The following is a 15,289-nucleotide window of genomic DNA, read 5'->3' on the forward strand; positions in this document are numbered from 1 at the left end:
CTTAGAGTGAGAGAAACCTTTCAATTACTCTCTAGTACTTAAAACATTAAACAAGGATAGTTGGAAACCTTGTGTCGGCCAAGAGACAATGCCCAGTCTTAACCATTTACAAATCATTACTTGGGGTAGCTTTATGCCTAATTATGAGGCCTTGTTGATGATTGGAGAGACTAATCTGAAACACGTCTGAGTTAGGGGAATACCAGTGACTAGTCTGAAATCCAGGAGGCACAGAACTCCTTTTGGATTCTTATTGCCTCTTATCCTTTATCAGGATTTTATCCCCGATATTATGGATGTGACTGGAGTGTGCGTAGCAACCAGGCTGACCTCAAATTCTGAGATTTCCATGCCTCTGCCTCCTGAGTTTTGTTAAAAGCATAAGCCAGTATACCTGGCAGCTTCCTTTTTTATGCAAACCAGTTCTCCAGCCCAGGGAATTTGTAATGCACACTTTCAGGATAGGCTGTCCCTTCTCATCTCAATTAACCTAACAGAGATAATCCTTTACTGTGGTGCCCAAGGCTTGTCTCCTTAGTAATATGAGATCCATCTAATTGACCGTACTCACACATCATCACAGCCTGAGTCAGGTCAACTCTATGGCTTTGTACTTCTCCACTCGCTTCAGCTCTCAAGTCTTGCAGGAGGGTGCTTTTTTTTTCTAAGGCAATGGCTAATCCTCCAAGCAGCCCATTCCACTCCCAAACACAGGAAATGGATTTTCACTTGCTGAAGTTCCAAACACCTGCTCCAGGGCTCCACAGCTCCCCATCACACCCACAGGCAGCCATCTCCCTCCCATGCACTACCCACCGAAAGGCCTTAGGACCGAATTGTTGGGGAGTGGGGGGAAGGGGCCTATAAAGATTCTACTTTTCTAGTGTGGAGTTAAGAGGAATTATGGAGTTTTCCTGTAGCATCGGGGAGACCCTGGCCCTGTCTGGACCGCCATGTTCGTTCAACTTTCCATTACTAGCATCTTAAGTATCAGCATCCCGTGTCCATGGGTCCTTGGAGAGTGACCTTGCTACCCAGAGAAGCAGGAAGGAGGCACAGGGCTACATATAAATCCCCAGATCCAGATGCCCACGCATGCAGATGGCAGAGAGCTGCCTTGCCCATGAAAGCAGGCAGTTGCCCAGGTGATGGAATTTATGATTCGCGGAGAGCTTGTCTGCCCTAAAATAGCTATCTTGCTCAGTCTGAACTAGCAATTTCTTTCTTCAGTTTTAAGGCCTGGTATTTGGCATTGTCATCCTGGGGTAGAAAGCATGCAGCCGAGGGAGGAGGCCTTATCAGAGAGACATTGGGATGTTCCCAGTTCTGCTCCTGTGTGATCTTGGCGGTAACTTCCTCCCTGGGCCTTTGTCACCATCTCTTTCAAATGTTCTAACCTCTGCCCTTGACACACAATTTAGGACACTGTGCATTGCTAGGCCCAGGTCTCACAGTACTTAGGGTCTCCCTGAGAGGAAGGTGAGATTCTCTCTTCTTTGGAGAATGACATGGAGACTCGGGGAAGCCAAGGGACTTCTTCCTCCTGACCACTCAACTGTCAACTTCTGGGATCAGGACTCACCCTCAAGTCTGGGTCTGCAGCTGAGGCAGCCCAGGTGTCAAGGCTGCAGCTGTGGGCTAGTTTCCCTTTTCTGCAGCTGTCCCAGTCTGGCTGAAACCCATTAGGGTTCCGAGCAGAGCAGCTGAATGGAGACAGTGTTGGGTGAGGAGGCCTGCTGCCACCCGCAGGGAAATGTTTACTTCACTTTCCTCGTGCCTAGGTCCGACCTACTGGTGGGCACTGGTGAGTTCAGCCGCTCTTGTGGCCAAAATTCAAGGCTGTCCTAACTATTGCACATGAAAAGGAAAGAGGACAGGGGAAAAAAAAAAAAGCCATGGAGTCAAAGAAGGTGCTATCAACACAATCCAAATTTGAAACTTGAGTGGACCACAGACCTAGCTGGAAGCCGTGGCACGCTCTGCAGGCAAATGTTCTTGGAGCGCATTTAGCAGAACCCGGAGGATGAGAGGGAAACACTACACTTGGGCTGTTCATGAACAGTTCATGCTACCCCAGTCACTCACAAGGCAAATCTAAACAAAAGTCTGTTTAATGCAGTGAATGCAAAGTCCTCCAACCCTGCTTGATGCTCTCCAGAAGGGCGGGCTTGAGTCATGCAAGCAGGAGTAGCAGGCAGTTAGGATTGTAGGATTTTATTCCTGGGCTGTCTTGAGTTGTTGCACAGCAAACCAAACTTCAGGGTTGTTCATCCCCCTTGAGACTGCTGGGAAAGAGAGGTTCTCTTGGGACACAAAACCAGCTTTTAAAATACCTTCACAACATGCACACATTTGCTGTGTTCATCCTGTGTTCAGGATGGCAGTTATTTATTTGTAGTTATTTCTCATTTCCTATAAACACCCAAGGGTTAAAATTTCAGGCCAGTGTTTGTCAGATGAGTCTGAATAGGTCAGGAATCGGTTCACAATAAAATTGTGCCAAGTACTTAAAATATCAAGGACGTAGTAACATGACACAGGCTGCTGACAGATGCTCAGAGGCACCCCCACTCTCTTAACATAAATTACCGTCTTAAAAAGGAACGGAATTTTAAATTGTTGAATCCTTCCCAAAACAAAGGTCTAAACGTGTTTGCCTTTCTAAAACCCTAGCCTTTTAGGAATGGGAATTCCATTCTATACATGAAATGGGTTCTATGAGATGTCACAGGAAAAAAGCTAGGCAAGCTTTCACCATTATTATATCCCTAATGATTCTCATATTTTTTCCATTATTCACTTTGCATCCCAATTTGTAACCCCCCTTGCTGTACCCCCTCTCCCACATAGCCCTTCTCCCCACCCTTCATCCCCTTCTCCTCTGAGAAGGGGGAGGCGCCCCCCAGGTAACAACCCATCCTGGCACCTCAAGTCACTGCAGGACTAGGCACATCCTCTCCCAAGGAGGCCAGACAAGACAGCCTAGTTAGCGGAACAGGATCCGTAGATAGATAACTGTCAGGGTAAGCCCCTGCTCCAGTTGTTGGGGGACCCACATGAAGACCAAGCTGCAAATCTGCTACATATGAGTGGATTTATTTTGTGTGTTTTGTTTGCATATATGTAGGCACACTATGTGTGCCTGGTGCCTTCTTAGCTGTGTGCAGTTCTTTGTATGTGGTGTCTTGTTATCTCTGTCATAGTCAGTCCCACCCTACCCCCACCCTATGAACTTTGGCTTGTTTATCATTATTGTCCTTGTTCAGCTCATGATTGGACAGTCCTGTTGGTGAGACTTTGTGGAAGTTCCTGACATTATCAGGGGACACAATTTCACAGCAAATTCTGATCCTCTGGCTTTTACAATCTTTCTGCTGCCTTTTCTGAAATGTCCCCTGAGCCTCAGATGTGGAAGTTGTGTCCATTGGGATTGGCCTCCATAACCACATTCTGATTGGCTCTGGTTGTCTGTCATGGTCTGTATCTGCTACAAAGACAAGTTTCCCTGATGAGGAGTGCCATTTGGGTTTATAATCCACGGTCTCGGTTGCTTAGGCTGGGCCTGGAGTGATACCTATGTAGTTAAGAGCACTCTCTGCTCTTCTGGAGGGACCAGGATCCTCAGCATCTGGTTCCTGACTGACTGTTAACTCCAGTCCTAGGGGTGTCCAAAGCCCTCTTCTGATTTCTGTGGGCACCATATACATACATGGTGCACATGCACGCAAGCAGGCAAAATAGGCAGGGGCCACCAGTTCAGACACGAAGGAATTTTACAAGGTTGGAAACATTTGGTAGGCCAGGCTACTATCTGAAATATGACTAAGAGGTTAAGGAATGTCTTGTCCCACGTAGCATGTGATTTCCCTCAGCTCTGGGATCCCATTCCTGCAGAACTGGGGCTTTCAAAAACCCTTGCTACTCAGTAAAGCTTCCGTTCTCCCTTCTGACCTTGAGATTCTCACTGGTACCCAGGCCTGACCTCAAACCACCTAGGTGCAGCCATCGTTCCTGGGGTCTGAGCTGTGCCTTCTGAGTTAATGTCTGTCACTCATCCTCCGATTTCTAACCCCGACTCACCAGAAGAGCCAGTCCATCAGGAGAGAGCACTTTCCATCCTCCTGGCTGTCTACAGAGCTTGCAGGGAATAGGGAAGAGCAGGGGAACAGGGAGGGATGCAATCAATGCCAACACCAGCCTTGCTGCCACAGCGGCTGCATCCTGGAGGAATGTGCTGAGACTTCTGGGTAAATGCTGAGGCATATCCCTCCCTCTAACCTCTGTTTCCTTAAACTACAAACCAACACGCCATAAATGGAAGGGATAGGGTTACGGAAGAGGCAGCTGCAACCATGATAATGAGGGGCTTCTAGGATCAGCCCATTGAAACCCTACCATGTCAGGCAGACATGAACTTCCTTTACTCTTCATGACTGGAAAGACATTTCACCCCTTCTTTGTGAAGACAGGGAGACAAGCTACAAAGTATAAGTTTCCCAGTTTGGGTAAAAAACAAAGTACACTATCTCAGTAATACACAAACTGTTTTCACATTTAATAAATGATAAACTGTAGATACCCAAACCTTTTCTGTCTCTTGAGAAGGGGGGTCTCATAACCTGACTGTGAACTCCAAGCATGACTGTAAAGTACTGATGTGTCTCTCTGCATCACAACAGATAGAAGTACAGGTGTGCACCACACCCAGGGACTAAAGGACTCCACTCTATAAATTCAAGCACAAAGGGGCCAGGAGTGGGGAGCTTACGCCACCCAGCTCTTTAACTAGCCTAGATTAATCTATTTTTTTTAAAAGTATGCATTTATTTTATTTATAAGAGCACACTGTTGCTGTCTTCAGTTACACCAAAAGAGGGCATCGGATCCCATTAAAGATGGTTGTGAGCCACCATGTGGTTGCTGGGAATTGAACTCAGGACCTCTCTGGAAGAGCAGCCAGTGTTCTTAAGCACTGAGCCATCTCTCCAGCCCGATTAATCTGTTCAAGGGTCAAATACTCCATCTAAATGTTGTGTCTGTGTAAAGTGCCAGAGGCTGAACCAAGGGCCTTGCACACATTAGGCGAAGCTTCTAGAAGTAAACACCACCAGTAACCCCGACACCAACGTGGAGAAGTGCGCAAGGGTATGGACTGAGAGCAGAGCTGGAGGCTGGGGGATGCGAGGGTGTACGGCACAGTGAAGAATGGATAAAACTGTGGCAGAGCACCATGATTTGTGCCAATAATCCTGGAACTTGGGTGCAGGGGCAGGGAGTCTCAAGGTCAGCCTTGGCTACAGAATGAGAATATATCTTGGAAGGAGAGCGGAAGTTTGAGTCTCTATGAAAGAGTAGGTGTGGTTTAATACATTTCTTTTCAACTTAGGTTTGTGATTTTCCTTTTTGTTTTTCTTTTTTTTGTTTTTGTTTTTGTTTTTTTGTTTTTTGTTTTTTGAGACAGGGTTTCTCTGTGTAGCCCTGGCTGTCCTGGAACTCACTTTGTAGACCAGGCTGTCCTGGAACTCAGAGGCCTGCTTCTGCCTCCCAAGTGCTAGGATTAAAGGCGTGCACCATCACTGCTTGGCAAGGTTTATAATTTTTCAAACAAAAACTTGAGGAGCAAAGTTGGTAAGAACTCAATAATCAGAAATAATCAGAGCTGGGGGCAGAAGGACAGTTTAGGCTAACAAGGTTCATGACATCTCAAAACAAAGGGTGGCAGGGGAATGTCTCCATTACAACCCCACTAGGTTCTTGTTTTTCCTTAGTAAATCTGTTCAGTGTGCTCAAAAACAAAATTCCACAATTCATCTATTTCAATAGAGAACCCAATTTTCTTTTTAAGTGTTTATTCACTCATTTATGTTTTTTTCTTGTTTTTGTTTTGTTTGTTTGTTCATTTTTGAGACAAGGTTTCTCTGTGCAGCCCTGGCTGTTCTGAAACTGACTCTGCAGACCAGGCTGGCCTCGAACTCAGAGATCTGCCTGCCTCTGCCTCCTGAGTTCAGGGATTAAAGGAGTGCATCACCACTACCAGGCCTAATGTTTATTTTTAATTATGTGTTGTACATGGCTATGTCAATGTGGGTGCAGGTATCCCTGGAGGCCAGAAGTGGGGGTGTCTGACTTCCCTGGAGCTGAAGTCGTGAAGCTGTGAGCCCAATATGGATGTTGGGAATCAAATTCCAATTCTCTCCAAGTCAGTGTAAGTTCCCCCCTCATCCCCCCAGACACGGAAATCCACCTGCCTCTGCCTCCCAAGTGCTGGGATTAAAGGCGTGTGCCACTACCGCCCGGCTCAGTGTAAGTTCTTAACAGATGAGCTGCTGCTCCAGCCCAAACCCAATTTCCTTAGACTCTGCTGTGTCCTGCTTATTGGAGCAGAAGTGGAAGTGCTCATGGGACTACTCATCTCATCAAGATCAACAACAAAAAGTAACTAGAGGCTGGAGAAAGCTCAGCAGTTCTTGCAGAGAACCAGGGTTTGGTTCACACTGTATGGTGGCTCGGAACTGCCTGTAACTCCAATTTTAAGGAATCCAATATTCTTTTTCTGGCTTCTGAGGGTACCAGGACACAGGTGGTACACATATACATACAAGCAGCGCATGCACACACACTTACACATGCCAAAAAACAAACAAAAAATCTTAAAAAAAAAAAAGTAGGATGGTGAGATACATCTTCAAACCCATCGCTCAGGAGGGGAGGCAAGCAATCTTCCTGAGCTCCAGGCCAACCAGGGTTACAGACTGAGACCACCTCACAGAAGAGCAAGCAATGGGGACATGCAGTTAAGAGCACTTTGTGTAGGCCAGGCAGTGGTGGAGCACGCCTTTAATCCCAGCACTTGGGAGGCAGAGGCAGGCGGATTTCTGAGTCCATAGAGTGAGTTCCAGGACAGCCAAGGCTATATAGAGAAACCCTGTCTCGAAAAACCAAAGAGCACTTACTTTTCTTTCAGAGGACCCAGGCAAGATTCCCAGTACTAACATGGCATGGAGTTACAACTGTCTGTAACTCCAGTCTTGAGCTCCAACACCCTCTTCTGGCCTCTTCAGGCACATATGGTGCACAGACATACACACAGGCCAAACATCACACACACAAATAAATCTAAAAACCCTGGAGAGGGCTGGAGAGATGGCTCAGTGGTTAAGAGTGCATACTGCTCTTACTGAGGACCTGAGTTCAACTCCCAGAACCTACACCAAGTAGCTCAGAACTACCTGTAACCAGAGACATCTGACAGCTTTGACCTCTGTGGGCACTTGCATTTGTGTGTAATATACATACATATAATTAAAATAATAAAAATAAATCTTAAAAAAAACCCTTAATAAATAAGTGAAAGGCTCATAACATTGCTCTAATGCTTCTCTATGAATCCTCAATACTCCTAAATCAGTCACATGAAACATGACTTAGCACACTTCAGAACATGAAAGCAACACCTGGCTATCCACAAAGCCTCTGCATACTGCCACAGCCACTGAGGCAGAGCTTTAAGATGTTTTTTTATCAAAATTTCTGATTATTGCCTAGGAATGCTATAAATCCAATACTTAGGGAGCAGAGGCAGAGGATTGACGGAAACCTGACGTTAGCCCGGTGCTCAATGGCAAACTCCTTAACAAAAAAAACAAAGAGTAAATAAAAAACACATTTCTGATTTTATTTTATTATTTGAATTTTTCAAGACAGGGTTTTCTCTGTTTGGCCCCAAACTGTTTTGGGATGTGCTCTGTAGACCAGGTTGGCCATGAACTAACAGAGATAGGCCTGCCTCTGCCTCCTAAGTGCTGGGGCTAAAAGTATGCACCACCACTACTGCCTGGTTCTGATGCTTACTTTTTAAAAGTCTTTTTACTCATGTGTATGTGTGTAGGCACCTGTCAAATCTCCTGGAGCTGGAGTCACAAGCAGTTGTGAGCTGTCTGAAGTGAATAATAGGGATCAGATCACCCGGAGGCTGGAGGAGCAGTGAGTACTAACCGCTGAGCCACTTCTTCTGATTATTCAAGTAAGAGAAGTACATATTTAAAATGTGGTCTGTCTTACTGTGTATGTTCTTGTGGTGTTGAGAGGACAAGTTCAAGGAGTACATCCTCCTTCTACCAAGTCAGTCCTGAGTACTGAACTCAGACTGTCAAGCTTCATGGCAGCTTGGTGACACTGAGCCAGCTCACCAGCCCAAGGTGTACACATTCTTAGCTACAATGCCACATACCCACATATGATCAGCAGGTAATGGATAGCTAGTGGGATGCTTTATCTAAAACAAAGTCACCAAAACCTGTTAGCAGTCTGGATTCTCGTTTATTGAAGCCAGTCATTAGACATCTCTTCCCCTAGCACTAGAAAGCAAGGCTCCACATGACTGCATACTGCACCCAGACAGAGCCACACCCTGGACTAAGGCTGGTGGGAGATGTCTGCAGTCCTAGTTTGAAGTTAAAAACACCAATGAACTCAGCAGAGAGACAACAGTGAACTTTCACTTACAGCATCAACATTGTTAAGGTCATGATGTACAGAGCAGTCACTTTCACCTTCATCAAGAAAACAGTCTCTTCAGTTTAAATACTGCCAATTAAAAAAAAAAAAGTAAAACAGAAAAAAAGGTGCAACCGGGCACAGTAGCACACGCCAATCCCAGCACTTGGGAGGCAGAGGCAGGTGGATCTCTGGAGGCCAGCCTGGTCTACAGAGTGAGTTCCAGGTCAGCCAGGGCAATACAAAGAAACCCTCCCTGTTATTTTTTTTTTTAAAGTGCAAATAAAATAATCTAGCAGCATATCTGTTGGATTTTTAGGAAAGACCAATTCACAGCCCTCATCTAAGCTATAATTTTTAGGTTGGGCTTACTTAAAATTATCTATTTAAAAACAAACAGAGGTAATCATTATAATGTGTATAAATAGTCATAAAATTGTCTTTTATAGTCTACCATACAAGTGTATTCTTGCAAATAAATTTAATTTTACTTTAAAAAGTAAAGGCTGTGTATTATCTGGCCTTTGGTTCTAATGCTTGAGACTCCTAAAATAATAAAAATTACTTCATCTCCTCAAATTCCCAAAGAACCCTAAAGCTCCCCAAAGCTGGACGACTTTGGCAACTACTGAGCACACGCTAACATGCATCAGTTTCTTCTGAAACTAGGAGCATCCAAGTGTCACAGGAGTACCAGTGGTCTCCAAACCTCCCACCGCCGGGCCTCGGCACTTCCTTGGCTGCTTACAGCACATCTGACATCAACACAAGAAGTGCCTAGCCGTTCAAGTGATGCACTTCAAGTTTTGTATCAAAATTTAAAAACCACACTATTAGGTACGTGTCTTTGCAAGAATTCCTAGTTTCTGAGGTCACTCATTTTGCCCTGGCTGCTACAGGGATCAGGTGACCCTCCATCATGGTTTCCACTCCAGCCAGCTTACTGTCATTGCCTGGACAACCTGGTCATTTGAAGCCACAATGCATGTTTAAAAAATTAGAAAACAAAACAAAACAAAACCCCAAAATAACAACAACAAAAAAACTGAATTAAAAAAGGAAAAAATATATTTCAATAGTAAAACTGGCACAAGAAACATCTTTTTGTTGTTAGAGAGGCAATTAAGCACTCAGTTTTCTCCTTAACAGTTTTCAGACCTTTAAGAAGCAACTCGACAGTTAAGGAGTCTCGTCATGTAACTAGATGTTAACTTATGCCCAGAACTACATTAGTGGTTAGTCAAATCCGGCATGTATGTAATGACATTAGGAACATTACGCTGAGACACAATAACAAACATTCATATAAAAAAAGTAAACTCCACGGAAGTGAACTGTGGTTTTCCCCTTGGTTCGGATAACAAGTATTTTATACATTAAAGTCATGGTAGTGTTTGCATTTACATGTGCAGTGTCACACAGAAACTCAAAGTGCTATTTCAAATCCACAGAAGTTCTCTTCAGCACGGTGGTGTGACATGACAGTGTTCATGAACATGCCCCTAATGGAAGACACATAAAACCTGCACTTCCGTAAGAGAAGTGCTACATTTTATGAAAAGCGCAAGCCTACCACTTCCATTCTCCAGTAGAGCACCCACTTGTCGGTCTGATAGCAATCACCGACCAGGGAGCTACAGAAAGGACCTTCCTGTCACAGGAAAGCTCACCACAGGCTCCAAGGCAGGACCTGGCACAAGCCAAATAAGCAAAATACAATGACATTAAATACTTCCCTCAAACTTCCTATAGAACATTGCCAATAATCGATCACCCATTTTCTATTAGTTGGCCAGCCTGTAGTAGTTAAAAATAATAATTAAACAAAATAGGAACTATTTAAGACATCTAATTTTGTATCTGCTGACTTTGAACATAACGCACAGCGACTGCCTGCCCCAGGTTACATGTGTGTAGAGCCCAGCATCTCTCCAAAGACAAGGGGCATGGCCTGGGCCAAGCATGTGGGTCCTGGGCAGCTGATGTCCTCACCAGCCCTGAGTCAGCTCACCTTACTCAGCACCGTCCATAAAACACATTTCCCATAACTTAAAGATGCATTACCACAAATCCAGTGCCCATTCTGTTTAGTGTTTAGTTTGGAAATGTTTCTAATTGTTAGGTCTTAACTGATGCTGTTTGGTTTCTACCGAGCATGTACTTACTAATGCCGCTCGCTCGTTTCCTTCCTCCACTTCCCTCAACGTTCGGCTTCCCCACCAGCACTTCTCTCGTCCCTCCTGAACCTTTCTTTCCTGGACTTTCGGCTACTTAACCTGCTTTCCAAGAACAAGTGAATTTGCTAACACGCAACTGGTCAAACTAACCATCCACCTGAACAATGACTTCCTAGTCTCCACTCTGGTAGAAAGTGGGCCTCCTTTCTCCACTCTACAAGCCCAGCTGTGCTTGCTTCCCATAAGAGACTCGCAGCCCAAGAGTCCAAGGAACATCCCTAACAAGGGGCCTGACATGTAACCTTCCTAAATGTGCATTTCACACTTGGACAAGCCAATGAAGTATATGTTTTTTTTTTTTTAAAGTTCATCTCCCCTACCCCCAAAAACTGATAGCATGTGCCGTATCAGAAAAATCCTGGTCTTATCAGATGAATATACATAGTTATTTGGTCATTTGACAGATGCACTTTCAAAGGAGGGTCAGGCTTCATTTTCTGTTGAAGCGTTTGTTACCATGGAGTCTGGCTTTCGAGTCATTCTATCCAGTTCTTCCTGAACATTTGACAACACAGTCTTTTGTCCTTAAAGAAAAGAAATAGAACAAGAGAGAGAGAGAGAGAGAACACAAAATAGCAGTGTGAGAAAATACTTTTGTTTTCTAGGCAGGGTTTCTCTGCATAGCCCTGGCTGTCCTGGAACTTACTCTGTAGACCAGGCTGGTCCCCAAACCCTACAGACTTTTGTCATCACTCCTAGTGACAGTATCTTCAAAATGAGAAAAGCCTTTTCACCAAGGGTAACAAAAACAGACAATCTTGTTACTGCCAGTGTCACGGGTCTAGGCAGCCACCACTTCAGCAGGGGCTGAGGATGCCTCTGTGCCAAACTCAAGGGGTCTTTCTGAGAACCCTCATCCCCCATCCCTAAGTCCTGTGTACCGTTCCACTCTCTCCCTGGAGGTCCCCATGTGAATTTCAAACATGCAGTAAACTATGTTGTTTCCCAGACAGGCACTCAGGTTTGATTTTTAACTACAACACCTCAGACTGACTAATGGGTTGATGATGTAGCTTTGGCAAAGTACTTCCATTAATGTGCAGGGTTTGATCCCCAGAAAACAAAGAGACCCTACCTATAAAGTCATTTAATTTAATTTAAACTGACTCACATGAAAATACCATGATTTATGATGAGAGCAAGGCCAGGCAGTTCATCCTGAGCAATGCAGGTATTCCTATTTCCTGCTGTCAAACACTATCTGGGCCTGGACAATGACCCTTATCTGATAAGGGACAAATACAAGGTCAAAGCTGAGGCCCAGATCAGATTCTTGGGTCTCTAAGAACTCTTAGGTTGCTGGAGGCTCAGATTGCCCTAACGACAACATCTTCTAATATCCTCGTCTACTTTAGAAAAATCAATTAGAGAAAACACTCAACAGCACATACCTAATATAGCCTTTATATGTGGGGTGTTGTGGTGCATACTTACAATCCTAGCAAGAGGATCAAGAGTTAAGGCCAGACAGTGAATGAGGCCAACATAGGTTTGTCTCTAAAACACAAAGGCAAGCCAAAGAAACACTACTGCTTACCTAGCATTCATCAACTCCTAGGTTTAATCCCTGGCCCCACGAAAATGAAATAAATATATTCTAGCTTAAGAAAGGATGTGATTCTCAAGAACTTAACCATTTTTTATTTGAGAAACCTTCAAGACTAGCTTGTCCTACCAGCCTGAACGGAAGGACAGATGGCTGGGCCACGGAGGGATCCTGCAGTAGACCATGCAGGTTCACAGGCTCCAGCTTCCTGCAAGATTAGGGGCTGTGAAGCAAAAAAATCTCTTCCCCTACCCCCAGATTTATTTAATTTATGTACATGAACATTATGCCTACCTGTATGTCTATGCACCAGTTGCATGCCTGGTGCTCAAGGAGGTTAGAGGAGGGTGTCAGATCCCCTGGATCTGGAGTTAAGGGGGGTGGGGAACTACTATGTGGGTGTTGAAACCCTAAGAACAGCTCTCGATCTTAACTACCAGCACAAGGCTTGCTTCTGTTCATAGCTAGCCAGAACGTGAGGTGTACAGCTGGGGAAAGTGATCCCTGGCACCTGCACCCCGTTTGACAGCACTGTTCCCTTAAGGATCTGAAGCTCTGAGGCTCTCCTGTACCTGACTTCTTGGCTGAGCTCTGCACTCCACCAGCACTGGGACTTCCAGGAGAGCCTGTTTTTTTACTCAACAGACTATTGAAGAAGCTGGCCAATACCCCTTCACTTGCTGCATTATCTAAGAAAACACAAAAGAAAAACAACAAAGCATCATTCAAACTGAAACAGAAAAGGTGGCTCTTCAGCTTGAAATTGATCGTCTGTGGCTATCAGCTTCCTAGTGCACTGCTCACACTCACTGTGGTCTCTGTTAGCTGAGGCTAACTGGGCACTGATAAGATTACCAGTGGAAACAAGTCTGCATTTCCCTCACAGAAAAATCTTTTGTTTTTGTCATTTCTGTGTCTTTAGTGCGGTACGTTTCAGTTTTCTAAGCCTGCAAGGCTCACAGCCTGTTACAAAAAGCTCATGTCCAAAGTGGGAGATGCTAAGTGAACATGCAAGAATTTACAGACTTTGGTTCTGATGGTTTAATGCAACCAGGATCTTTGTGTATCAATAAGCAGTGGCTTGGTAAGAATAAAAGAAAAAAAAAAACAGCCAACTCATAAATATTATTATTACAAAGCTAAGAAAAGAAATGACAGATTCAAGATACAGATTCCTAAGCTGTATTCTTTCCTAAGGGCACCTGCAGGAATGTAACTCTTCCTGGAAAACCATCAGCCTAGCTTTCCTGGATTTCTACCCCAGAGCTGCAGCCACTGTTATAATGTGCCCCATGGGCCTAGGACTAAAATCTTTCCCCAATGATGGCATACATACTTTTGATGTTTGGATCTGGCTTCTTTACTGATGTTCCTGGGGAGGCACTTGGTACACTAGCTGGTCCACCCCGACCCTGCGTCCTTGGAGAGCCAGAGGGTCCTCTGGCTGGGGATTCCTAAGTCCAAAACCAGCCCACGTCACACATAGATATAAAAATAACAAAAAATAAAAAAAAAATCAAAGTCAAGACATTTTCATGTCTGAAGTACAATGTCTGCGGTACAATGGAGGTTTGCTCCCAGCTCAGTCTCCTGAGAAAGAAACTAAAGCTTACGGAGTATCAGTTGTTGACTTTCGTCGACAGTTTCTGAGGCTCTATCGAATTTCTGGCTGTGGGCCTTTAGGGAGACCAACTCAGTTTAAAATATAATAAAAGCCCACATACATATAAACTGTCGAAAATACCAGTGTAAAGTTAGAAGGCACCCATGACACTGGGCCATGACCCTGTTTGGTGAAAGGTACTCACGGAGGTTCTTGTGGGCGTGGCAGGCTGCTTGGCAAGGAGTGACTGCAAAGAGAGGGACAAACTGGCCATTAACCAAGGCCTGCAGCATGAACTGAGGTCTGGAGAAAGGGTTCACTCCTATGACTCTACTTACAGGGCGCCAATAGACTCATGTTTTGCACTACAAACACAAAATAACCTAAATTCCATATTCGGTATATGAAGACACCCCAGAAAACAGTTTTGAAGCTAAGAAAATAAGCAGGCCATAAAAAAGGGAAAGAGTTGGGAAAAAATTGCTAAAAACTAACAAGACGTGGCCACACCATTAGGAGATGGTGACATATCTAATAATCTGGGTCAAAGAGAAGTGTTAAGAACAGTGTTCAAAGCCGGGCAGTGGTGGTGCACGCCTTTAATCCCAGCACTTGGGAGGCAGAGACAGGCGGATTTCTGAGTTCGAGGCCAGCCTGGTCTACATAGTGAGTTCCAGGACAGCCAGAGCTATACAGAGAAACCCTGTCTGGAAAAATAAATAAATAAATAAATAAATAAATAAATTAATTAATTAAAAAAAAAAAAAGAACAGTGTTCAAAACTGTTATCATAGGGGGAATCAGGGTGGATCGGTAAGAAATTAAGAGTGAATGTCATCAAAACACACTGTATGTATACATGATGCTCTTTAAAAAATTAATAAGGGCTGGTGAGATGGCTCAGCAGGGAAGAGCACCGACTGCTCTTCGGAAGGTCATGAGTTCAAATCCCAGCAACCACATGGTGGCTCACAACCACCCATAATGAGATCTGACGCCCTCATCTGGTCCGTCTGAAGACAGCTACAGTGTACTTACATATAATTAAAAAAAAAAAAAAAGAGTAAAAAATTAATAAATTACAATAAAAGTCTACCAGTTATCTGGGGCTGAGGATGCAGCTCAGTTGGTAAAGTGCCTGCTTAGCATGCAGAAAGCTGGGACAGATTCCCAGCACTGCACAAGAAACACTACAGGCAGGTGACACACGCCTATAATGCCAGCCAGCACTTGAGAGTCAGAGGCAGGAGGATTAAAATGTCAATGCTGTTTTTGGCTACATTACTCTCCGCATGTACAAAATGTGCATGCATGCATGCATGTATGTATGTTTTCTGAGAAGGGGTTTCTCTGTGTAAAAGCCCTGGCTGGCCTGAAACTCCCCCCCCACCCTCCTTCCCTGCCTCT

At 44.5% G+C, this 15,289-nt stretch overlaps 1 protein-coding gene across 2 annotated transcripts in view; it reads right to left on the bottom strand.

The window, feature by feature from the left end:
• Positions 1 to 8,303: 8,303 nt before the first annotated feature.
• Positions 8,304 to 15,289, bottom strand: part of Dync1li2 (dynein cytoplasmic 1 light intermediate chain 2) — a 24,880-nt gene continuing 17,894 nt past the window's right edge. The window contains exons 10-13 of one of the 2 annotated variants that reach the window (XM_031341102.1): positions 14,088 to 14,129; positions 13,616 to 13,733; positions 12,852 to 12,968; positions 8,304 to 11,257 (exon numbers count right to left, since the gene is read on the bottom strand). In XM_031341102.1, the coding sequence (XP_031196962.1) occupies positions 11,157 to 11,257; positions 12,852 to 12,968; positions 13,616 to 13,733; positions 14,088 to 14,129 (378 nt within the window). In that variant the 3' untranslated portion in view covers positions 8,304 to 11,156. Of the gene's footprint in view, positions 11,258 to 12,351; positions 12,488 to 12,851; positions 12,969 to 13,615; positions 13,734 to 14,087; positions 14,130 to 15,289 lie in introns of those variants that run through there. The other variant, XM_031341103.1, reaches the window with a different exon arrangement.

The sequence above is a fragment of the Mastomys coucha genome, unplaced genomic scaffold (genome assembly GCF_008632895.1).
Source record: "Mastomys coucha isolate ucsf_1 unplaced genomic scaffold, UCSF_Mcou_1 pScaffold22, whole genome shotgun sequence".
In the NCBI taxonomy this organism is placed as follows: Eukaryota; Metazoa; Chordata; class Mammalia; order Rodentia; family Muridae; genus Mastomys; species Mastomys coucha.